Source organism: Sorex araneus, chromosome 1 (assembly GCF_027595985.1).
Source record: "Sorex araneus isolate mSorAra2 chromosome 1, mSorAra2.pri, whole genome shotgun sequence".
In the NCBI taxonomy this organism is placed as follows: Eukaryota; Metazoa; Chordata; class Mammalia; order Eulipotyphla; family Soricidae; genus Sorex; species Sorex araneus.
The window spans coordinates 332,240,732-332,267,974 of record NC_073302.1 but is presented as its reverse complement, the minus strand read 5'-3'; the positions used below and the strand labels follow the sequence as shown (position 1 = coordinate 332,267,974).

Sequence of the window (27,243 nt, the reverse complement as noted above, 5' to 3'; positions counted from 1 at the left end):
TAAATGAGTACTGAGGGATACCAGGCAGAAAAATATCAATGTGAATATCTCAAATCAATCTCCTGATTTGTTGGAAGCATTCTGCCTTGAAAAATAAAATGTTCAAACAAATTGGGTCTTAAAGAAGTTTCCCTTAATTTGATGTAGTCCCATTTGTTTATGTTTGTTTGTACTTGCATGGTCAGTGATGTTTCATCCTTAAAGATGCTTTTTGCTTCAGTGTCATGGAGAGTTCTGCTACATTTTCCTCTATGTACCTTATGTATTCATGTTTGATATTGAGGTCTTTAATCTACTTTGATCTGACTTTTGTACCTGGCATTAGGCAGAGGTCAGAGTTCATTTTTTTGCAGGTAGCTATCCAGTTTTCCCAGCACCACTTGTTGAAGAGGCTTTCCTTGTTCCACTTCACATTTCTTGCTTCTTTGTCAAAGATTAAATGGTCATATATTTGGGGGTCTGTGACAGAATATTCAACTCTGTTCCATTGGTCTGCAGGTCTGTTTCTATCCCGATACCATGCAGTTTTAATTATTACTGCTTTGTAGTACAGTTTGAAGTTAGGGAAGGTAATGCCACCCATTTTCTTTTCCCCAAGGATGGCTTTAGCTATTCGTGGGGTTTTATTGTTCCATATGAATTTCAGGACTTTTTTGTCTATTTCTTTGAAAAATGCGATCGATATCCTGATAGGGACCGCATTAAATTTGTATAGTGCTTTGGGCAGTATTTTGATAATGTTAATCCTCCCTATCCATGAGCAAGGGATGTGTCTCCATTTCCTAGTTGTCCTCTTTTACTTCTTGAAGTAGTGTTTTGTAATTTTCCTTGCATAGGTCCTTTACCTCTTTGGTTAAACTGATCACAAGGTACTTGATTTTCTGAGGCACTATTGTGAACGGGATTGTTTTTTTAATGTCTCTACATCAAATTCAGAAGTTTCTGCACTTCAAAAGAAACAGTGATCAAAATACAGAAAGAGCCCACAGACTGGAAAAGAATATTTACCCAATACCAATCTGATAAGGGAGTAATATCCAGAATATACAAGACACTAGTAGAATTATACAAAAAAAAAAAAAGACCTCCAACCCCAACAAAAAAATGGGGAGAAATTAACAGAAGTTTCCTCAAAAAAGAAATGCAAGTGGTCAAAAGGCGCATGAAAAGATTCTCCACACTTCTAGCCACCAGGCAGATGCAAATCAAACCAAAAAAAATCTCACACAACAGAAAATGGCACACATTCAAAAGAACAAAAGCATCCAGTGCTGGCGTGGATGTGGAGAAAAATGGATGCTCCTTCACTCTTGGTGGGAATGCCGACTCGTCCAGCCTTTCTGGGAAACAATATGAACAGTCCTTCAAAAACTAGAAATTGAGCTTCCATGACCCTGAAATATCACTTCTGGGAATATATCCCGAGGATGCAAAAAAGTACAGTAGAAATACTTATAGGTTCATTGTAACACTGTTTACAATAGTCAAAATCTGGAAACAACCCAAGCACCTTAGAACAGATGACTGGTACATCTACACAATGGAATACTATGCAGCTATTAGGTGAGATGAAGTCATGAAATTTGCTTATAAGTGGATAGACACGGAGAATATCATGCTAAGTGAAATGAGTCAGAAAGAGAGAGACAGACATAGAAGGACTGCACTCATTTGTGGAGTATAGAATAACATCACATGAGACTGACACCCAAGGACAGTAGATACAAGGGCCAGGACGATTGTCCCATAGCTGGAAGCCTGCTTCATGAGCAGAGGGGAGAAGGCAGCTGGAATAGAGAAGGATCACTAAGAAATGATGGCTGGGAATCGGTCTGGATGGGAGATGTGTGCTGAAAGTAGATAATGGACCAATATGATACCGTTCAGTATCTGTATTGCAAACCATAATGCCCAAAAGTAGAGAGAGAGTATGGGGAATATTGTCTGCCATGGAGGCAGGGGGAGGGTGGGAAAGGGGGGAGACCTGGGATATTGGTGGTTGGGAATGTGCACTGGTGGAGGGATGGGTGTTTGATCATTGTGTGATTGTAACCCAAACATGAAAGCTTGTAACTATGTCACGGTGATTCAATAAAATTATTTTAAAAAAAGAAGTTTCCCTTTTTTTTTTAATTCTCTTACAGTGTTTTCATATCATTTGTAGAGAAAGATGAATAGGCATCATAAATGACCCGGAAACAAAGTATTTCAAATCAAATAAACTTTGTATTTTTTAATTCCACTTAAAAATGCCATTCACTTAGAACTATGAAATAAATAAATAAATATGAAATAAATAAATAAATAAAACTATTACAATTGAAGAAACTTTTGACATACAGCTGTATATTCTTTTAAACATTTTGGACTATATTTTCTGTGTACCATTAAGCTAATTTTTTTGTTTCTACAATGAAGGACTCAAATCATTAATTATAATCATATATATTTGACTCTTGTAATAAAATATTAATGACAAATAATTCACTTTTGATATTAAAAATCTATATGAGTGGATGCTTTTCATATGTTAGATCTTAACTGCGAAGGCTTCACATAAAGGTTTCTTAAGATAGGTCTCTATAGGAGCCCTATTTTAAAATAATTCCAGATCTGGAACGATAGTACAGCTGGTAGGGTGTTTGCCTTGCACTGACTGATCGGGGTTCGATTCTTAGCATCCCATATGGTCCCCCGACCACTGCCATTAGTAATATCTGAATGAAAAGCCAGGGGTAACCCCTGAGCATTGACGGGTTACCAAAAAACAAACAAAAAAAAATCAAACAGTAAAATATTTCCAGTTCTACTTATGATGGCAAAGGAATAATGTCCATCATGAAACTGAGATCACAATAAGTAAATAAGGAATATTTCTTCAGGTTATCCTTTAAGTTGCTCTTATATACATATCATTATGGATACTGTCTTCACATTTAAAAGAAATTTTTATGATGAGTTTTATTGTTAAGTACATTTGTGGCTTATAGAAGTAGATAGTAAAATACTGGAAAATGTCATGTCTCTTAATCAATTATTTGTTTCTACTCGTTCCTTTTTATCTCCTCTGTCTAATAATGTAATCTCTGGTTCTATGTGGTGATTCAAATTAACATGTTCCTTGGGTACAGAAGATAGACTTCAAAGACTTAGTATCAAGTTAGTAATGCAAAATATGTGATAAGTTTCGTTCCAAAATGAAGTTTCATATATCCAATTTTAGTAAAATGTATTGCTGTTACTTTTCTTTTCAACTCAGTGATATTACTGGAATTTTTAAAATTATAATTTTCTTATTTCTTTTGGATAGTACAGTGTTTAATCTCCCAGAGCAGCCAGGGGGCCCTCAGTGGCTCTCCCCCTCGCCAACCAGGTTTGGTGGGCTTTGGGCCTCTCCCCTAACTCAGGTGGCCCATGCCATGGGGCAGACGGAGGAGGAAATGAGAGCAAAGCTGGCTCATTGATCATTGCCGTTAGTTCCATTCTCCCCATTCTAATCTAACACTGCCCCTCATTCCTGTCTCCTCCTGTCTCTCCCATTCATCTCTCTGTGTTCAATCCTGCCCCAGTCCAGTAGCAAAATCATCACAAGAAAGCACTTCCTGACTGCCTATCAGTCACAAGGGCGGAAACACACCTATGGATGTTCCTCTAGTCTTTAGTCCAATAGCTTTATTAACATCTTAACATTTTAATTCTACTTCTTAACATTAGTTATTTTTGTATGGACACAGTAAGAGATACATTGAGGCTCCTAGGATGGCTCTCCTGGGAACATCTTGCCACAGACTCAGACTACAGTGCTCAGGCAAGATTAATCTTTCCTAACCCTAGCAGGGTCTTAATCTAGTTTTGCTTTTTGGATCATGACAGCATTTGTCAATGATCTAGCTCTTATAGTTAAGCATTATGACACTTTGGCAGGCCCATTTCTATGCCAGGGTAGCACAAAGCTCACTGCTTTCCTTGGGTCCATCCAGTTCCTCCTCAGGACCCATCTTTTGGGGGAGCTAGGAAGTAAGGGCAGCTGAGGCTTAAGTCGAGAGAACAGATGTCCAGGAGGTAAATATCATTCAGAGTCAATTAACTCCCCTGTTACAAAAGTATAGCATGTACTGTCTTCTTGTGTCCATGCAAAAAGGACATTGCTCTGAATTAACTATGCAAAGGACTTAAGGAGAAGAGGAAAACAATATTTACAAGTTAACAGAGCACAAAGAAAGAAGTTACAAATAAACACGGAGGAATGGAGCACTGTGATGGGAGTAACCCAGTTAATCTAAGTTCCCTGCGGCAAGGCAGAAAGGACAAACCAATATTATCCTACAGTACAGCTCTAAACTTTTCTCAAAATGAAAATGGTATAATATGGGATTGAGAACCTCTCTTTCAATTTAGAATGAATTCCAAATCAGAATGAGTAAAAGTTGTGGAGAAATATTTTTTTTGAAACTTATCAATAAAAGTTAAATCTGTTAAAAACTTTTATTCACACTCATTAATAAGCTCATCATGACTGAACAAGTGTTACACTACATTTTTTGTAATATAATAAGACCTTGATATTTCTGAGAAAATTATGATTAATATTTTAATTAACCAGTATTTTAAAATAAATGCAATTCTGTTTATTCTTTGGATCTATAATAACTTGAATGAAAGTGCAACTAATAAAATATATGCAGTAATAAAATGAGTATAGTATTTAGTATCCTGTAGATTAACCTTGAATTTAGTTTTTATTTTACTTGAATGATTAAAATCTTTTTTTTCCCCCATTGTTATTGTCTGTATGATTTCTGCTGCTCATCTTCAAGCTCACTGAATCTATCTTCAGCTGTAGTCATTCTATTGCTGAGGGCACCCACTGAATTTGTAATTTCATCTACCGAATCCTTTATTCGTTACACTTTGTTTTGTAGCTTTCCTATTTCTGTTTTCATTTCTTCCTGTATTTTCTTGGCTATTCATTCCACTGTTTCTTTCATTTCTTCGTTTAATTTTCTGGATATCTGTTCCATTGATTCTTTGAGTTCCTTGAACATCCTTAGCATTTTGTCTCGAAATTCGTTTATCGGAGAGATTGTATTTGTGGGTCACTCCTGTTGAGGATTTGGGACTCTTCTTTGTCCTCTCCTCATAGTGGAGATTTGCGCTGTTCATGCTGTTGTAGTTGTATAGAGGTAAAACCTTCAAGTTCACTAGCTCTGTTTTCTCTTGTTGTGGGAAAAGATTCTATATAAACTTGGTCAATGGAGGTAACCCTTCTCCTCTTCTAGAATATGTCCATCCTCTCAGACATTATTCTGTGACTTATGATAGGCATCTAGTGTAGCATTGGAAGAGGTGCTCTTTTATATTGCGGTTGTACAGCTTTTTATGTACACTGGTCTTTTGTTGGAATTGGAGTTGGCCAGTGGAATATTGTCATATTGTGTTTGAGGTGGCCAGGACGTTTTCCAGAGAATTAGGTGATAAAGGTTGGGATGTGAGTCAAGAGTGCTGTGGATGGGAAATATAACTGCAGCCACAGGCCACACAGAAGGCCACGCCCACTTTTGAATAGGCCACGTCCCTGCAGTGGAGTCCACGCTCCCAGCCAGTCTGGAAGCTAGATTCCGGTCCCACAGACCTGTTGAGAAGAGCAGCTGCTAGTTGGGTGTAGTTGGGCGAGCACTCTTGAAGGAAGTCTGGGCAGGAGTCCCCAGGGCTGGTCCCGACAGCTGCTGGTGTTGAGGGGCACGGGGGCTGGATGTGGAGTGGGCATGCAGTGGGACACACAGCCCTCTTAAAAAGGGCGACTGGCTAGTTGTGCGAGCGCTCGATTGTGATTAAAATCTTTAATCTCTAAGTAAAATGAATATCAGCATAAAGAGATTTTTTAATAAGGATTAAGTGTAATAATATAAGTGAAGTTTCTTGAAAATTGTATTCTAAATCAAAGATGACTTGCAGGACAGTATTAATTGTAACCGGTCATTTCAAAGTGAAGGTCTGAGTGCTAGGTGAGAGAAAATATCTGGGCAATATTTGATAGAAGGGTCTTGGACTATGCAGCAGCCTCCCTAGTGCCTCAAAAGCCTCAGAGGACCCTTGCGAACAATCCACCAGTGGGTTGAAAAGTCAGGCAGTCTCTCATGGATCTGCTGGTGCAGGTCACCTGTTCCTAAAGGTCAGGTCTCTTTCGGATAAGGACAGTAATCAGACAGGGCTGAAAGGTGAGACTGGATTCCTTTGGAAGAGCTGTTTTCAGCTCAGGAATATGCCTTGTTTGTCTCCTCCTTCTGATAAGAATCTTGCTTTACAATAGGAAATGTAATTTCCTATGCTGTTGTGTTTTATAAAGGTACCATTATTTAACCCCTTAAATTGTGTCCTGTGTCTTCCTTTTTACATGCAATTACAATTTTTTTGACTTGTCTACTGGAGCATATGGATAAGATTTTTTTCCTAAGATATAGTCATGAAAGAACTGTCACACCATAAAAAAATTTCAACAGAGTATTTAAAGAAAGATAAAATCAGAGCAGTAAGGGGCACTGGTGATGATTATGTTTGAATTTTGTTAGGGAAACAAACTTGAAGGATGTTATTTATATTATTGTATTTAATATATTTCACAAGAATTGCATGTATTACTTTACCTGTATCAATTATTGAATAATAAAAAATCCCTCAATTATTCAGAGTCTTATGAATGTTTGCAGTATTCTAAGTTACATAGAAGAGCTGTTTCTAAGTTATTTGATATTTTAGTTGTATTTATAACATTATGACAGGTGTTTTGAAAGAGACTATTGTCCTGTCATTCGTTGGTTTCACACTTGTACTTTATTGACTATGAGACTTATCAGGGGCTGTTAAGTATCAGTTATGATGCTGCTTCCTTTTATTTCTTATCTCATTTTTTGTTTATAATACTAATATTTACTTATTATGGACATAATTCCACACTACATCTATCATCAGTGTACTCATCTGCTATCCCAAGAACCCAACCTCCCTTCTTCTCATCCCTATCATCAATTCAGTTGTGTGGATTAGTTTTCCTATTATGTTGTCTTTGGACCATTGTTGCTACCTCTCTGTGTATATTAAAGTATCACACATTAGAGAGATTATTCTGTTCCTTTCCTCTGACTTTTTAAAATCTTCTTTTAAGAGATTATTAAAATTTTGATTATCTGTGCCAGAAAGATAGTACAATAGGCAAGATGCTTACCTTGTACATGGTTGACCTGGGTTTGATCATTGGTACCACAGATGATCCCCCCAAGCCCACCAGGGGTGATCCTGAGCACAGAGCCAGGAGTAAATCCTGAGCACCACCAGGTATCGCCCCCAAACAAACAAAAACAAAAACAATTTAGATTACCAGCATTCACCTAGTTAACCCAACTCATATTTTCACTATCATTGTAATACCTATCATCAAGAAATATTTTCCTTCTGCCAGGAAATCTTTAGGACAGGAAGTCCTAAAGATTTGGGTGTGTTTATTTATAGAAAATTTGAGATTTCACAACCAGTTCTCATTCCTCTTTAATGCTATTTCAGTCTCTATTTCTGTTTTAATTTTTATTTAATTATATTTTTTTGCTTACATAAATGTGTGTAGTGATTTTTTTTTCTGTTGTTTGGTTGGTTTGTTTTGGGAGCCACATATTGCTGTGCTGTGGGCTTCCTTCAGACTCTGCATTTATAGGTCATTCCGAGCAAGGCTAGGGGTCTACTTGGGGTCCTAGAGCTTAAACCCAGGTCAGCTGCTTGGGTTCAGTTATTTAATTTAATTGAATACGTTCAATTCAATTCAATTTATAAATTGAAACCAAGACAAGCCCCCAACCCACTCTGTTTTCTCTCCCTCCCTCAACTGTTTGATTTTTAATTTATTATGATTTATAAAAATTTTGGATACATCTACACAATGGAATACTATGCAGCTGTTAGAAAACATGAAGTCATGAAATTTGCATGTAAGTGGATCAACATGGAAAGTATCATGTTGATGAAATGAGTCAGAAAGAAAGAGATAGACACAGAAAGATTGTACTCATATGTGGAATATTAAGTAGCAGAGAGGTACGTGCTAGCAATGATGCAACTTCTGGCAGAAAACCCTCTGGACTTAGTCACTAAAATACTAAAATACAGAAATCCAGAACCTTGTGGCCACTATTGTGACCACACTACCTCATATCTCTTCATTCTCAGCAATGGAAAACAAATTATCAAATGCTTCCTTTCCAGCAGGTCCGACTCTGAGGCGGGGGGGACTCTAAACAATAATAGTGAATTTTTTTGTTTGTATGTAATCAAAGTAAAGAGAAAGTAAATTGAAATTTATCAGCTACACAGGCGGGGTGAGGGGCTGGGGGGCGGGGGGGTGGGGGGAGGTTTACTCTGGTTCTTGGTGGTGCAATATGTGCACTGGTGAAGGGATGGGTGTTCGAGCATTATGTAACTGAGACTTAAGCCTGAAAGCTTTGTAACTTTCCACATGGTGATTCAATAAAAAAAATTAAAAATAATAAAAATAAAAATAAGATGGTGTCTGCATAGAAGAAAAAATTTTTTTGCATACTGTTCTACCACACACTTTGCCAATTTTTAGGAATTTGAAAGGAGCAATGTCAACCTGAAAGACATAGCATTCATCAAATAACTTTATTAAATAAGTGAAAGCAGATTGCTTTAATTTAAAGAATCAAGGAACGTTGCTTTTTAATTCATTAATTTTAACTGACTGAGGTTAATTTTAACTGATTGGGGTTGACTTGTATAAGTAGTGAATAGGTATTTGAGACACAGGGAACAAGAATGTTTTATTGATAATTATTCATAATTTGTTTACTGCAACTAAACAGTGTGTCATTATCTCCATAAATTTTGCTACTGAAATGAAACTCTGGCCTGAGCTACTATAGTTACTGTATTGTTTGTTCTGTGATAACTCATTCAGAAACATTTTTAGATTTCAAAATCACAGGTCTTTCACAGCATCAGATAGCTGTACTACTAAGTTATCATAAATATGCCACTGAAACTCAGGGTGCTATGCTAAAATTCTTCACGTGTGTTCTTATTATCTCATAATGTCGTTGGTAATAGCTAGGATTCTTTCCTTAGAATAAAAAGTAAAATTCCTCTCAATAATTTAAAGGTAATTGATTTTGAAAGTCATCCAGTATCTCACAATACAGGGGAAATCTATCTGAGAATCATGGTAGGAAATTCGCTCTGAGCAAGGAAAACATGACAGCCACACTTGCAAGAGAAAACAATCGTTAAGACCTATAGCCACTCTAATAAGGATGCTCTTTTCATTACTGACTGTCTCCATATTACTCCCTCAGAAATACCAAATGGCCAGGTTTAGGTCACATGATATATGATATTTGCTTCGAGCTAAAAAAAAAATGGGACAGGTAATATCTGTCTATCTCTCTATCCCCAATACAGACACAATAAAGGTTTCCCCTGATATAGGAAGTTGTTCTTGGTGAGCAATCTAAAATCAGCTAAGTGTGTTGAATCCTATTTCCCCAGGTTTACTGATAGTCATAGCATTTAATTATCAGTCATTTATCAGTCAGGAACATAGACAGTTGTCTTACACTATGGAATCTACTCTTTTACATCCTTGTATAGCAGCAAGGCATGACCATTTTCTATAAAATAAATCTTGGATCAGAGTAATAGTACAGCAAGTAGGGCCTTGCAAACAGTAGCCCCAGGGTCAAAGCCTGGCATCCCATGTCATCCCCTGAACATCACCAGGAGTAATTTGTGAGTACAGAGCAATGAGTGACCCCTGAGAATCATTGGGTGTGGCCCCAAAACTGGGAAAAATGAAAAAAATTTTTTTGAAATTATTAAGGACTTATTAGTGACTAGAATTACCAAGTGAAGTAATCAAAGAAATTAAAAATGAAATTTTGTTGTTTCTGCATAATATCTGATAAATGAGTCAATAGAAAATAATGATCTTTCTATGCAGAGTATGTTTTTGGAAACATAAAAGGTCACATACAGCCATTTACAGTGACTTATATTGTTTCTTATCACTGTATCACTGTGTCACTGTCATCCCGTTGCTCATCGATTTGCTCGAGCGGGCACCAGTAACGTCTCCATTGTGAGACTTGTTACATTTTTGGCATATCGAATACGCCACGGGTAGCTTGACAGGTACAGAACAGTTTTTCTTGGAAATTGATTATTTCATTTCTTCCTAAATGCTGAGCCTGTCATGCATAAGACTCTTAGGGAATACTTATTAAAGTGACAATAAACATGAAGAGGTTGTTATGGTTAGGTTTATTGGATTGGCTCTGGAACAGAATATTTATTCATCATCATTTTTAGGGCTTAGAAATGACATTATCCCTGTATCTACATTTTTATGTGCTTCAGATAGAATAAAATAAAACAGCATCTTCTTGTAACATAGAAAAATTTATAGTGTTGGGTATATCTTTTTCTGCCCCTCCAGAAAACTTAGCTTCATGAGAAGTCTTTGTATTTCCTTTCATGTGATAGTTTTTCGGCATCTGAATTTGACAATGTGCCTAAAATTACACAAGCCCTCTGTATTTTCTTTGTACTTCTAATTTACAAATTTAAATTACCTTTGTCTAAACATGACTTAATTTGGTTTATAAGAAAAAAAATCATGGATTTTTTTTCAGGTTTGGAAATGTTTCAAATTTACAGGGTGTTTTTTTCCCCCTCAAGAATGTTATTTAATTTTAAATGTAAGACATTTCTATTTAAAGATTTTCCCCATCCTGTTGCTTTGTATGTTTGAGGAACAGATGGAACTAAAGCATGTGATGGAGCAGGCAAGACTGTAGGGCTGTGTGAGTTAGGAACGTTTCCTAACAGGTTGAAAAGTCACAGGGGTCTTGGATTCCTGCTAATTATAATTACTAAAGACAGTGATTACTGATTAAAATTGGGCACAGATTTTAGATATTGACTCAGAAAGCAAGTAAATCTGTACTTCTGCTGCTATACAAAACAGAGTGTTCAACTCTGACCATTATAAAAAGGTGTGTAGGCAAAGGAATAGATTCTAAAACTTAATCTCAAATTGTAAGAGTACCATAGAGCAAGTTGAGTCTGCAATGAAAAATGGTGTGCATAAGTCCTTTTGAATTAATGTTTTTGTGTCTTTGGGGTAGACACCAAGAAGTGTAATTGCTGATTCGTATGGGGGCTCTATTCCTAATTTTTTGAGAAAACGTCATATTGTTTTTCATAGAGGTTGAACCAAATACCATTTCCACCAAAAGTGGATGAGCTTTCCTTTTTTGCTGCCACACAGGTTGTTTCCAGTCTTTTTGGTCTGTGCCACTGTCACTGGTATGAGATATCTCACTGTTTTTTTTATTTGCATTTCTTTGATAATTAGTGATAATGAACACTTTCATGTACCCACTGGACTTTTCAGAAAAGTGTCCTTTTCAGAGAAGTGTCTAAGAAGCATCTTTTTCAGAGAAGTATGAATTTATTCTCTCCATTTTTAAAAATAGAATTTTGTTTTGTTTTTGTTTGGTTGGTTTTTACCTTTTTTGGTCACACCCACGATGCTCAGGTGTCATTCCTGCCTCTATACTCAGAAATTATGCCTGGAGGTACAGGGAAACATATGGGATGCCAGAGATCGAACCTGCATTGCCCCTGTGCAAGGCAAATGCCATACTTGCTGTACTATTGCTCCACCCTCATTTTTTATAGAGTTTGGAATTATTATGTTATGGATTTTTAGGGTATCACAATATGTATAAGGTAGCATGCCTTATCTGTGGTTTCAGCTTCATTTTTTGCGGCTGATTATCCAGTTTTATCAATACTGTTTGTTGTGAAAGCTGTCTTTACTTTCATGCACTGAACTTCATTGTTGAAAATTAGTTTACTATAAAGCTAGGAGGTTGTCATTTGCCTTGCAATTATAACCCATTGATCAGATAGTCCATTCCAGAGCATACTGTTCTGATTGGATTTTACGATATAATTTCAGGTAAGGTAATGGGATACCTCTCTTTATAAAATTTCTTTGGCTGTTCTATGTGTTCTGTGGTTCTGTAAAAATTTTATTATTAACCATCCTAAGTCCTTAAAGAATGCCATCAGAATTTTGATGTAGATTTAATATTGATTTCTACAATCCATGACAAGTAAGATTTTTCCATTTCCTGAGATCTTTTATTATTCCTTTCATAAGTGAATGATAATTTTTAAGGTATAGGTCTTTCATCTATGTTGCTAAATTGATTCCTAGGTACGTTATAATTTTGGACACTATTTTGATCTCTTCCTCTTCTGGTTCATATTTGTGTATAGGAATGTAACAAATAAATATGTTACTTTGCCATATTGGTTTATTGTTCTTAGGAGTTTTTCAACAAATTTAATGAGCTCTTTAGAGTATTTTTTAATATGTTATGTCATCTGCAAATAGTGATAATTTAACTTTCTTCCCCAAGTAGGGTCTCATGATTTCTTTCTCTTGCCTGATTACTATTGCTAGGAATTCTAATAATATATTGAATGAAAGTGGAGACAGTAGACATCTAGCTTTGTTCCTGATCACAAAGGAAATGCTATCAGTTTTTCACTATTAAGAATGATACTGGCTCCATATTATCAGTCTTTAGTCAACTCTCTATATTGAATTTTATATTTCATGGTACTCTTCTCATGTTTTATTGCAATCTTTAAAAATGTGTGTGTGTGTGTGTCCTTCAAGTGTAAGAAGTAAATAACCTAGAAGAGAAAAACTGTTCTTGAGAATTAGGAAACCGGGCACATGCCTAAGTTCTGTTACTTCAATTAAGAGATTATGGATGAGTCAATCCATGTTTCTACTTCTAGGGAGCCTTCATCTATAGAATGAAGATGATTATTTTATAAGGTCTCTTCCAGTTCTTCCCTAAGACTGAAATACAAACAAGTGACTTGTTAAAGAAATAATTCACTGCCATCTTTATGACAGCAGCAATAGCTTCTGAAAGATATTGGGTTGCTGGCAGGTTTTGGTTAGAAAGGCTCAGTGAGTCCTTGATCTCTGATCAAAGATCAGTGTCATGTTTTGATTGCTTATATATTTTTTAATTTCTTTTTTATTGAAACACCGTAAGATACAGTTATAAAGCTTTCATGTTTGAGTTTCAGTCATAACAATGATCGTCCCCTCAACCAGTGCACATTCTTCACCACCAATGTTCCCAGTATCCCGACCACTCCCCCCGCCTCTCCCCACCATCCCACCCCTCCCCAGCCACTATGGCAGACAATTTCTCCATACTCTTCTCTTTACTTTTGGGCATTATGGTTTGCAAGCATACCACTTTTTATGTCTTTAGAACATGTATTGTAAAGTATAATGTTACTACATAATTTAATGAACAACTTTAAGTTTTAGTTTCAATCACCTTAGGAGAGAGGAAATTTTTTTTCTCTAAATAGGCTATTTCAGAGATGCAATTTTGAAGACATTTTTAAAAGTCCCAGAGATCTTTCAAAATCTATTTTGTTATTATTTGAGATAAAATTCTGCCACATCAGTTAATGATTGTTTTAAGTCTAGCGGAGTTGAAATACCCAGTCCTTCAAAGATAGGAAATGGAAAGTGAAGGCATCAAGAGCAGAGTGGAGGAGTATCCTGAAGTCAAGATGAATCCACATCTGTAGTTAAATATTACCTTTGCTGGGCTTCTTGACTAACTAGCCCTAAGTACCCTAAATAGTTCTAAAGGACTTTAGTCATTTTCACATACTGTACAAAATTTATAGTCATCAGCAAAATCTACAGATTTCGGAAATGCAATAGGCTGAGATAGCACACTGCCCAGACTAATATTTGCAATGATTTTGAAATTTTATTATTTATATTCACATTTAAACTTTTATCTAGAAAAATTGCTTAGGTGCAAGCCCATTCTGTCTCAGATTGCCAAATAAGTGAAACATTGCAATCCTGAATATTACACACAAAACTCACTTTGTGTATCAGGAACTAAAATTACCTAACCACCTATTAATCTCCGATTTGTAAGCCTTGTTCCTGTATGTGTTTCTGTATAGTGACCAAATTTTTATAGCTCTTGAAAAAGCTTTTTGTTACTTATTAATCAGATTGGGCTTTATTGATCTCATTCTAAAATGCATTTAAAATTACTATGCTATTTTTTTTAACTTTCAGTATAAGTAGTAGCACACTTTATTCTGATTGTCCACATAAGATGACATAATACTAGTTTAAATATTATCCTGTACTAGTTTAAGACCATCAGAAGTATTTAGTTTTTCAGGAAGCAAAGTAATTTAAGTTGCTGTAACACCATTTCTGACCCTAAACAGGAACAAAAGGGAAATAAATAATGATCAAGATGCCTTTATGTTACCATCCTTTAACTAGCCTGTAATTAACTGAACCTTTGATGCCCATCTGTGTTATTTTTCTCTTCTAAAAAATGCTTATTTTTTCTCAGCCCACACTGCTTAACAGATTACTTGAGACTTTTATTTGCTGTTGACATAAATGAGCTTTCTGTACAATAAAGCAAGAGAAATAGTGTCGCTGTTTGGACTGTTAATGAATTGCTGGTCAGACCAATTGCCATTCACTCAGTGTGTGAATATGGTGCGTGTGTGTGTGTGTGTGTGTGTGTGTGTGAGAGAGAGAGAGAGAGAGAGAGAGAGAGAGAGAGAGAAAGAGAAAAGAGAGAGAGAGTCAGCCAACCCATGTGTGAGAGAGAGAGCCCACCCATGTGTGAGAGAGACAGAAAGCCCACCCTGTGTGTGTGTGTGTGAGAGAGAGAGAGAGAGAGAAAGTGACAACCTACCCGTGTATGTGTGTGTGTGAGAGAGAGAGCCTACCCAGGTGTGTGTGTGAGCGAGAGAGAGAGAAAGGCTACCACCCTGTGTATGAGAGAAAGCCAACCCCGTGTGTGAGTGTGTGTGTGTGTGTGTGTGTGTGTGTAAGAGGGAGAGAACCGACCCGTGTATGTGTGTGTGAGAGAGAGAAAGAGAGAGCCTACCCAGGTGTGTGTATGTGTGTGTGAGAGAGAGAGAAAGCCCACCCCCCTGTATGTGAAAGAGGGAAAGCCCACCCCCCTGTGTGTGAAAAGAGAGAAAGCCCACCCCTGTGCATGTGAGAGAGCCTACCCAGGTGTGTGTGAGAGCAAGCGAGTAAGAGAGAGAGAGAGAGAGAGAGAGAGAGAGAGAGAGAGAGAGAGCCTACCCGTGTGTGTGTGTGTGTGTGTGTGTGTGTGTGTGTGTGTGTGTGTGTGCGCGCGCGCGCGCGCATGTGTGTGTGGAGTAGCAGGGGTGGGATTGCATTTTTTTTTCCTCTTTGCAGCCAGTGACGTGAGCCCTGCCTAGAACAATCAGACTCGCTGAAAACAGGGTAGTTGAAGATGCTGGGGGAGGCAGCCTGGCGTGTCTTAAGCTAAACGCGGATCTGGGCTCTGAGCTGCTCAGGCACACCCGACAGAGTTCCTCCAGCATCAGAGCCTTGCCACGGCTGAAAAGTGCCTTTTGATTTCTCCTAATCCCTTCCCCAGCCGGTCTTCGAAATGATTGGCGTAAATAGTGTTCAGAGTACCAGCAAGGTGCGGGTGAGGACCTCAGGGTCTGTGAAATACTCCCGGGAGGATTCCATCAGGCGGCAGTCCCACCGATCAAAGTCTATGAAAATTTCCAACTCCTCAGAGTTTTCTGCTAAGGAAACAAAGGTAAAGAAATACCATGTAAAGCAGTATTGACAATTTTATATTAGAATTAACAAAATGTGGTAGTTTTATCCAGTGACTAATGTGCAGTGAATGACAGACTGTAGGGTGTATAAAATGGCTCTAAGATAATGAGACCAGGTGAAATGGATGGTGCCTAGAAGTCTAAATGTAGAGATTACTGGAGTGTGGATCATAATTTGCGATAAGAAAAGATTTATAAAGCAGTGTTCAAAATGATATGTTTGTGTGCCACTTTAGTTGGCACAGTGATTTTGTTCTTCTCTCATAAAGGCTGCTTTGACAAAGGCTCTGTCAGTGCAGTGTATTTTTAGAACATCAGGAGTATAGAGACACTGCATGCTTTTTCTTTCATTTATCTCCTTCTTCTCTCCCCTCCCTTTTCCCCTTTTTCTGCAATTTGTGAAGCTAATGTACAATAGTGCCCTAGTCTATTAAACAATATTCTTGCCTTTATCAGAGTCACTAGCTCTAGTCATATGTAAATGGGGAAGAATTTATCCTCTATTGTATGTATGTACACTGAGACTGTGCTGCTGTTAGCAATCTATCTTTCTGAAACTGTCTAGAATAATAATGTCTGTTCATGTGAAATGTGACGGGAGTGATTACGTAGCGAAATGGGCATTTACTACATGTAACATATTCTTGAGATTCTTCCCACCACCATCTGTATTAGCAGGGCACTCAGAAGCACTCCCACTCCACAGGTTTAAAAATGGAATAATTGAATCATAGGGTCTCAGAACTCCTGGGCTAGGGATGTAGGTGATTATTGTAGATTCAGAGGTTTGAAAATGTTCCGATAAATCCTGGGCCTCATTGTCATTTTAGCCTTCCCACAGGTTATATACCCAGATCCACCATGAGAAATTGTGTTTTTTTTTTCTTCCCAGTCTCTTTCTATCGCATTATTAGAAGTCTCCCTCAAAATATATCAGGTGTTTTGTGTGATTGGAGGGAAGGAGTCAGAAACACCCTTTTGTCACTGAGATTTGATTATAATAGATTGAGCTCTAACTTCATCAATCACTAGTAAATTCTGTAGCCAGAATACCCTCAGATGAGATCAGTATGTTTTAAAAGCTGTAACTTTAGGCAAAAAAGAATTGTCTTCACAGCCCTGTTACTGTCATGAGAATGTACTGGTTTCTACTGAAACTGTTGTGGCATGGTGCCTCCTGTCTCCTGTCAGCAGGAAGACCTGTATGGCTTATTGTATTGTTAAATAACTAAATGTATGTGGGAATGTATGTGGTTATAAATATGATTTTAATATTGGCTTTTAAAGTGCTATCAGACTTCTATCAAATTTGTTTTGCTATCATATAGAAGCTTTTAGTTAACCTATTCAGATAAGTTAAATGTGTAATTTAATATCACATTTTGTACTATAGTGTTGAAATCTAGTATAGATGCTAAATGAAAAGACTCCACTATTTCTGTTGCATAGCACAAGTTCTGTGAAAGAGAAAGTCAAGCTTTTTTTTTAATATTATGAACAATGCTAGAAATGAACAGTTTAAAAGACTACATCCTAACAGAATGTAGTCAATGGGCAGGTAAGTACTTTGGAGATTGTAGTAACTTATTTAAAATATTTTAATCATATATATTTATATGTATATATATAGTCTCTAAGTTCTAGATTATTTTTTTCAAAGATATAAGCTCCCAGTCTGTAAAAAGAGATGTTAATGGAATTATATAGTTTTCAAAAATTGATGACCACAGTTAGTTAATAGAAGACCATTAGAAGAGGAAATTAGATAATTGAACTTAATTTCTTAGTAGCCATTTTTGTGTGCTACTGAAATTATCTGAACAACACTGTAGACATGTACCCTCACCTAAGAAACTGAATGATAATTAAGGACTTGTATAAATGCAGAACATATTACTATCTACAGTGTACTTATTTTGCTTCGGGGGATTAATGATCATTTAATAATTGTCATTCACTTTACTTAATCAGGCAATAATGTTTTATCCTTTACAATCATATCAGTTTTCCTTGTAATCCTGTAAACAAAATTCTTTGATTATATTACTACTTATACAAAATGCAGTTTACTCTGGTTTGAAAATTAGAAGACATTCCTTTCCGATTTGCCGTCCTCTCCTCCCCTGCTACCCAAAGAGTAAGGTGCATTAATTAACTCATGGTAGTCTACTGGGATGCAATGTTGTCTGTGGAACTCTCTTTCTAGAAGAGTTATAATGGTAATTGCTCTTGTCAGTGTTATAGTTATATTTTACATTCCTTGAAAAGAAATTATTTACATATTCTATTCCATTAGAATTTTAATTCCATTAAAAACATACTGGTTTAGGGTCCTGGTGCAATAATATACCAGGTGGGGTGCTTATCACACACATGGATGACCTGGTCGATTCCAGACCTCCCATGTGGTCTCCCAAGTCTGCCAGGATTGATCCCTGAGTACAGAACTAGGAGTAAGCCAAAGTACCACCTGGTGTGACCAAAAAAATTAATAAAATGGTGATCCTGGCTTATTTAAATATGCATTTGTCTGCAGTATCTTGTTGTAGTTTTGATTTACATTTTCCTGATGAGTGATAATGAGCACTTTTTCATATAACTAATAGCCACCCTAATGTCTTTTTTTCATGAAAGTGTCTATTTATCTTCTTTTCCCCCCTTTTCTTTAATTACTGAATTTTTGTGAGTACTTTATATACTCTTCATCTCATATATGGTGTGCAAATATTTCTCTCCCATCCAGTAGGGAGTTTTTGTAAATTTCAGCCACATTGTCTTTTGCCACACAAAACCTTTTTAATTTGGCATAAGTAATGAATGTCTTTTCTTTGATTTTATTTTTGTCGTCTTTTCCTCTGGAGTCAAATGACTAAAACCACCTCTGAGGCCCATATCTCTGCCTATGTTTTTCTCATTGTGTTTTGTAGATTCTGATCTAATCACATGGTAGTCCCTATTATATGATTTGGCTTTGTTTTGCATTTGAAGTGTCAGTGAACCTCTAATATGCTGCGACTACTCTAGCCTTTGATTTTTAACTTTTAACAAAATATCTTTATCTAATCTCTTAAAAATGGATGTTCTAATCCTTTATGATTTATAGAGTATAGTGTTTTGGGGATGGCTATGTGAGATTCAGTACTACAGTATTTACCTGGCATGCATGAGGCCCAGGGTTCAAAACCAGGCACTGTATGGTCCCCACGATGACCCTGGAGCACTGGCTGGGAGTAGGCCCCGGCACAGTGCTGTGGTGCCAAAACAAGAACAAAACAAATTGGTATAATCCGAGAATATTATTTAAGTTACAGAAGCACATTCTGTATGGTTTTATCTTTAGATATTGATTTTTAAAACAGTCTTTTAAAGTATATTTTATTAAAGTATAAATAATAATAAATTATTATTATTTCTGTGTCTTAGATGTCCTCCCAAAGTAGTGTTCAAGGACACAGGTGCCACATCCCTAAACACTTGGCCAGCAGGGCCAGATGGATCAGTGCAAGGGCCTTGTTGATGTGGGGCCCACCATGTCCATGAAGTGCTGGAGATTAAACAAACTGGGGTCCTGCATGTGTAGAACATGTGCTCCTAACTCTAGTCTATCTCTCCAAGGTATTTTAGATGCTCTGCTTGAGGTGTCCAGGTAGAGATGGGTTTTCCTCATGCAGAAATCATTGTCTGCATCAAATATGATTTTGTTTTTTATTATGTTTTGATTTAGCTACACCCACTGTGTTCAGGGCAGTTCCTGGCTCTGGGCTCGGGGATCACTTCTGCGGACTCACTGAACCCATATTGGGTATATGCAAGGCAAGCGCCTAACCTCTGCTCTGGCCCCAATTTATATTAAATCTGACATGCGTAAAATGGGAGAGATGGGCCAGAATGTAGTACAGTGTGCAGGGCAAGGAAAAATGTAGGTTTTAGAAGAATATTTATGCATCTTGTGGAGAACACGTTATTAAAATTTAATGTCAGTTAAGGATCTGCTGTTGGAAGTGAGCAGAGACATTGAACCGTGAGGGGGCAGTGCAAACCTTCCTGCTGTCAGGCCCAGCTGGCTGCCCTGCTTTTGATACAAACGACATTTAAAAATCAGTTTATGAAAAGGTAAAAATTCAGAACCTGGGGTGAGCAGTAGATAATTTATCAAGACTTTTCATTTTTTTCAGTAATTGAGCTTCAGTTTTTCCTGATTTCTCCTCTGGATATAGTTATAACTCAAATATAAATCATTTTCTTATTGCTTAGTTTTTTACTTAAGTCAAATTCAGGTTAGTTTAAAACATCAATAAGAGATATTTGTGTTGAGTAATGTATGACTGTAACACAAGCACAAAACTCTATAACTGTACCCTCATGGTCACGCATTAATAAAAAAAATTAAAAATAATATTTTTTTTTAAATTTTATTGAATCACTGTGAGATAATTACAAGCTTTCATGTTTGGGTACAATCACACAAAGATAAAAAACATGAAAGCTTTGTAGCTGTATCTCACAGTGAATCAAAAGAAAAGGGGAAAATAATAATTAAATAATAAAATGAAGTTAACATTCAGAACCACTTTTATCATTTGTCATCCTGTTGATCCTCGATTTGCTCGAGCGGACGCCAGTAACGTCTCCATTGGTTCCTGTTGTGTGCTAGTGTAGCTCAATGGTATCTGCTCGATCCAGGAACATGGAGAGCCTCAAACTGTTCTTCAGGGTTTTGACGAAGAAGTCTGACCATCTCGTAGGTGAGTGGCCACGTGGTCTTTTGACGTCCCATGGAATCCAGTCAGTAATGACTCTCGTCCAGCGGTCATCTCTGAATCGCATTACGTGTTCAGCCCATCTGATTTTTGACGTCTTGGCAAACTAGACAGCGTCCCTGATTCTTGATCATCGATGGAGGTTGGAACTCCGAATTCCTTCTCTCACTTGAGTAAAATGTAATACTCCAACCATAGATCTTTTGATTCCTCTTTGGGATACCCGTGTAGCATTCTCATCCTGTTTTCCTAGGGCCCAGGTCTCTGAGGCATATGTTAGAGGAGAAAGAACGGTGGAGTCAAAAAGATGTGTCTGGAGCGGAGGTTTTTCGTCCTCTTAACCACTTCTTAGACGATCTTGAAGGCATTCCACACTGCTCTCTTCCTCCTGCGCAGTTCTGGTGCCAAGTTGTTCTTTTTTTTTTTTTTTTTTTAATTCTTTGCTGGAAGACAGAATGGCGGTGGCGCTTGGGGTCAGCGTGCAAGCCACTCGGCCGGCAGTCTGCAGGGGAGGGAACCGCGGGTGCTCAGGGCCACGGAGCAGGCTGGGTCCGGAAGGGCCAAAAAAATAATAATTTTTTAAAAAATTTAAAAAAAGATATTTGTGTCACTTCATGTCATTGATTGCTGAATATAACTTGCACTGCTAAATTCTCGAGGCATTTTGTTTTTGTGTAATACTCAGCAATGTACAGGGATTTCTATTGGCTCTGCACTCAGAAATTACAACAATAATGCTTAACAGACGATATGGGATGCCAGTGATCAAACTCAGGTCAGCTGCATACAAGACAAGCACCCTATTTACTGTGCTATGGATAGCTCTGGCCCTGGCTCTGAGGCTTTTCTTTTTTTTTTTTTTTTTTGTATGATGCAGATTAAACCAAGAGTTACCTAGTTCTGTAGCACAGTCACACTATCATGCTATCCCATTGTTCATTGATTGCTCAAGAGGGCACCAGTAACGTCTCCATTGTGAGACTTGTTGTTACTGTTTATGGCATACCGAATACGCCACGGGTAGCTTGCCAGACTCTCCGAGAGGGATGGAGGAATCAAACACGGATCAGCCACATGCAAGGCCAACGCCCTACCCGCTGTGCTATTTGCTCCAGTGAAGCAAACTGTTGAAAGCTTTTATTCCTCAAATAAAAGGAATAAAAGAGAAATTATTTCTTTGGCAAAGAAATAATTATCTCCAACAGTGAAATTCTGTTGGTCCATTGGTTCAAGGGATGCAAAATATGAGCCTTGGCATTTTCTTATTTGTGCTGAGGTGCTACTGAGAAGCTGCTTCTATTCCCCAAGTCTCATCCATGAAATGTAGAGGTTAAGAAAATGTCTTTATTTTCAACAGTATTAATTTTAGATATCTCGAGGGTGCTAGTTGGGATTATTTCCTTTGGAGAAGGAACCTAGTAACTAAACTAGATTTGGGAAAGGTGAATTTTATTTTGTAGAACCTATACCATTCTAGGAAATGTTAACCATAAACATATTAAAGGAGAAAAGGGAGGACCTAGTTCAGTGCTTTATAAAACAAGTCTTACTGGTAAAAAATCATATCAAAGTTGCCATTAACTAATTTCTTCAAGGTTTTATTTGTTTCTTTAGTATTGTTAGGTAAATGTTAATCTTTTCTCTCTCTGTGAATGCACTCTATACACATTGAAATGCCTTTTTGCAAACTTACTTTACTTGAGAGATTAGATGATTATCATTCTTCTAATATTTTCTTTGTTTTAAGATGGTGATTTACAATCTGGTGCCTGGGTCTGATAGTTTGCAGTTGTATAAAGATTGAAAATGGAAAGAGGCTAACCCCTGACCTCACCCCATTCCAGAAAAAAGAAAAAAAAAACGTTTTTTAAGACAAGGACTGGCTCCTGGAAAGGAGATCCTTGTCAATAGTTTTAAGTTCAGTGATTTGTATTGCACATTAAATGAGAAAAATCCTTTGTTACAATTTGATAACTTTTATGCAAGTATCTTTTTATATATATTATTTTGCTGGTGGGAGAGGTGACTTCCTCCCAAAGAAGTCGATTTCCCTAGGTGGCTTTGTAGTGGAGGAAAGGTGGAGAGGAGGAAGGAGGCAGCTTCAAGGGAATGTTCTCCACTTTCTACACACCTCAGTTACCCAGGATAGTGCCTTATGAAAGTTAGGATGCTGCAAGTCTGGTATAAGTTCCTGATAGAGACCTTGTGTTTCACCAGCCCATGATACAGTCATCAAACCACATCTGAATTACATGTATTCTTCTCAGTGTGGCAAATGGCTCCTTCCACCAGGTTTCTCGGGGAGCTGCAGAACTCAGGATGAAAGATGAATTGCTCTTTGTGGGAAAGGAAGCCTTTCCACACTTTCTAGCTCTCTCATCTCCCACACACATAAATGCAAGCTATTTTGGATGCCAAAGTATAAAACTTAACTGTGAAAATGAGAATAGGCATTCAATTTTACTATATGAAATGAGTTGGATTTCTTTATTTGCATAAAGTAAAATCATAGCCATCATTAATTACAGGCTGACTTTTATTGATTTAATTCTAGTAATTCCATTTGCCATTCCTATAAGTTTAGTTGGAACAAAGAATATGAAGTAAATGTAATGTGCTTATTTAAGGAGGCAGGCAGCAAGGGTGCAAGTGGACCTGGGGACTTGGTGGAAAGAAGGTCACATTGGCAGTGGAATTGGAATTGGGACATTGTATGCCTCAAACAGCTGTATTATGAGCAACTTTGTAAATCACTTGAATAAAAATTTTTAAAAATTAAAAAGAATTTCAGAAGAAGATGGATAGGGAAATAAGATGAGTTTAATTGTGAAATGAGGGAAAGGAAAGAGAACCCCATGCTCAGGAGAGAACAAAGTGTGTTTCTCCAGATTTGAAAAGACCAAGCGCACTGCAGCACATTCTTGAGGTGAAGAATACATGCCATACAGTGTGCATCTCAGGCAAACTTGTGGACCCACAACGAGGAAATGTGCCCTAATGGCAGAAGGTACACTTCCCAGAACAGGGTAATATGTACCTTTGCTCTGCCAAATTTGTTGTCATATAGTTTTCCCAGACTGCCTCTTGCTAGGGTGTTTGCCAAGAGAGGAAGAACTTACAGATGCTCAAGTGTCTACTTTGACATTCATAGCATGTCCTTTATCAAGGGCTCTAGCCATGCTCTGGTCTGGAATTCTGCATCTGAAAGAATGCCCCCTTCCTCCTCAGATGGGTCCTATGTCTCTGAGGCTCCACCACTTTGTGCTAGTTTAGGTTCTAGACAGGGTTCTTGATTTTTGTTTGTTTGTTTCTTCCCCCCTCACCCCCCAATATATATTACTTGCATCCTCCCGATCCTTTGCCTACAGTGGAGGTCTGGTTATAAAGGAAATGACAGGGTCTTTCCTGAAGAAGGGAGGGTAACACATTGACAAAAATAATTATTCTAAATATCAACGATTTTCTGCCACCATTATCTGGACCAGTGCTGGTCCACAGGTATATAAAGATTGAAAACCGTTACTCTAGATCAGTGTCAGCCTTTCCCTGACTGGGGACCCCTTGTGACCTTGCATCCCTCCCCTGTGCCCTCCTAGTTTTATTCTTTGACTTCTTCCACTTGATATTTCCTGGGGACCACAGAATGCCATAGGGCGTCTGGTTGAGAAACACTTCTTTAGATGTTTGCACTGCTCTAGATATTTTCTCATAAAAAGCTTCTTTTATTCTGAGAATGCCCCTAAATCTGGTTCATCTTCAATTTTTAACATAGTGGTAGCCATTTATCTTGAATCCCACAGCTCTCTGTTGACCTCAGTACCACAGCCAAGGTGACATGTGTTGATGAAGTCTGCTCTTAGCTTTTTTGAAGAGCTCATTCTTCATTTCCAATGAAAGATGGATGCACTTCTTTCAGGTGTGTGTCAGACAGAGGACACAGTAGATTTTAATGGGATTCTAATTCCAAGGAGATTTTTAAAAGATACCTGGCACCTTCCTGAAGGTAGTTTTGTAGACTTGTTATATAGTTGCTTTCACTCTCTTAGACTTGAATCACCCTTCTCCCTCAAAATACATCTTTTGAGGACTTCAGGTTTTATTTTTATTTGCATAAAAGTTGGAAAAGAATCATTGTATTTGGAATGAGGCCTCCCAAGAGGTGGTCAAGAAAAGCTGGGGCCACTCCCTATGATTCTTGGCCAATCACAAGGGGAGTTTATGTAAGGTTCTATTGCAGGTGACTTATGTGAAGTGGAGAGAAAAGAAATATACCACTTCCTCCTACCCACCTAGTTCACTGAGAAGTGGCTTGGAATATATAGGGCTGAAAGTCTGCAGTGAACCTCTGCAGGGTAAAGCCCTCAAATTACACCAGTCCTAGAAAGCAGCCATCAAGTTGTACCTAAAATCCACCTGTTCTGAAGGGTGTGGGAAATCAGCCCTGTTACCTGAGAAAGTTCTTTTGTGTCAAAGACTTTCATACCTTCTGTCTGATTTGGGTTTTACAGTTTTCCTAACATACAATACCAGGGCTTTCCTGTCTTCCTGCCTGCAGCATTTCTACCCCATAGCAATTTCACCTCCTTAAATGATTAATAGGTACTTTAGAGTTGAGTTTAACTTTAAATTCTCCTCCAACTGCTCCAGATTCTTCTTCACCTCTAACTGCTCCCTCCATCTCATCTCAATTTCTGAGTTACAAAGATTCTACTGATAGTTTCATGTAAACTAATGTGTGTTTTTTTAATAGTGAGTTTTGCTGAAATATTGTATGCAATCAAAGTGAAAGTAAAGTGAAATTTATTAGTTACACAGGTGGGGGGGCTAAGGGGCGTGGGGGGGTGCGGGGGGGTTAGGGGTGTGGGGGGGTGGGGTGGAGCTATACCGGGATTCTTGGTGGTGGAATATGTGCACTGGTGAAGGGATGGGTATTCGAGCATTGTATAACTGAGATTTAAACCTGAAAACTTTGTAACTTTCCACATGGTGACTCAATAAAAAATTTAAAAAATTAAAAATAAAAAAGAATATTCAAGATCTTGAGAATAAAAAAATAGCATTTAAAGAATTGAGGCTATAGTGCTTCAGATAGCATTTTAAATGCATTTAATAGTCAATAAAATAAATAAATCAATGAGAAAAGTACAATCAATAAAAAAAAAGATGTCGTGGCTTGGTTTTATAGTCTCTGGATGTTGGCCATTGGTGGGATTATATGGCGCCTGGGGCAGTCTCTGGTTATGACAGCCTAGCTACTGGAAAATGGGGGATCTGGACGAAAGAGACTCAGTCCCGATCCGAGCAGGCTTGGAGGTCTCAGTCCCGGGTTCCACACACCTTGGTTCCTCTGCCGGTTCCTTCATGTGTGGGACTCATCCGAATATGTGGAGTGGAGCCTTGAGCATGGCTGTGGCTAGGCTCCGGAAGTCTTCAGCCACAGGTGCTCTGCTTGTGGCGGGATGGGAAACTGAAGCCCACCCCCTCTGAGGGGCCCAGGGGAAGACATCCAGGCTTGGGGACAAGAGACTGCCAGCAAAGACTTGATTTGTTGAAAATGAAATTATTGCATTTATATCAATATTATTGAAGTCTATGTCTTCTCAGCAGTTTTCTTCAACAAAAACAGCAGCAAAATAACTGGCTATGATCAAGACAGTTTTTATGATAGTATAGAAATAGAAGAGAGACATAAGACTTACATGTGCAAAGGACTTAAGACTAGTGTCTTCTGGAGGCTGGAGCAATAGTACAGCAGGTAGAGCATTTGCCTTGCACGAGGCCAACCCGGATTCGATTCCCAGCATCCCATATAGTTCTCTGAGCACTGCCAGGGGTGATTTCTGAGTGCAGAGCCAGGAGTAACCCCTGTGCATTGCCAAATGTGACCCAAAGAGCAAAATAATAATAATAATAATAATAATAATAATAAAGACTAGTGTCTTCTGGATTTCAATTGAAGAAATAATGTATGGGTAGTGTGGTACACATTCATATAGCACAAATTATATATTGAACATTCTCTTTTCACCCTATTTCCCAACATCACTCCCTAGAGGTTGTTAAGCCCGGGACTCTGGGTTCCCAAGTGGCAAAATGGACAGAGACACAAACACGATAATGCAAAAGCAGTAGTTTTATTCCAGTATACTGGGTTCAACTATCTCACCCACAAAGTGGTCTCTTGATAGCAACCCCGACTTCAGGCAGCAAGCAGGTTATACATCAAGCAGCATTATATATACTTTGATTACATAAGCAGTACATGCATTAGTGTTTCAGAAAAGAATCTTAGTTACTAAAGAAAGGTGTTTTGGCAAGTGTCTAGGGTAACAGTGGTTAGGCAACAATTAAACAATAATTTCTAGTATCAGTACAAATTTTATGATTACATAGACTTCTCATTCTTTTAGGGTTAACAAAAAGCAACTTCTAGGGCATTGTGAGAATTAATTAATTGAATCCACTTACTGAGCCCAGGAACTTTCCCAGGTGGGTTCAGGTTGGCAAGTTATGCGCTGTTTTATTGCTTGCAAACTGAATCTGTTTCAGTTCCAGGAACTAAACCTGAGGCCTATCTAATTTTCCTCATTTCTGCTGCCTCTGTCATGGCGTCAGTTTTGCCCTTACAAGATAAGCACTGCTTAAAACCTTCATCTCTACTCATCTATTCTCTGTGAATGTGTGCCCACGTGAGCATGCTCACACGTGCACACAAACA

General features: G+C 37.9%; 1 protein-coding gene across 9 annotated transcripts in view; it reads left to right on the top strand.

The window, feature by feature from the left end:
* Positions 1 to 27,243, top strand: part of PSD3 (pleckstrin and Sec7 domain containing 3) — a 525,397-nt gene that overhangs the window by 319,947 nt on the left and 178,207 nt on the right. The window contains exon 1 of one of the 9 annotated variants that reach the window (XM_055144463.1): positions 15,273 to 15,743. The exons of the other annotated variants lie outside the window; for them this stretch is intronic. Within the exon in view, the coding sequence (XP_055000438.1) occupies positions 15,585 to 15,743 (159 nt within the window). The 5' untranslated portion in view covers positions 15,273 to 15,584. Of the gene's footprint in view, positions 1 to 15,272; positions 15,744 to 27,243 lie in introns of those variants that run through there. 9 annotated transcript variants of the gene reach the window in all.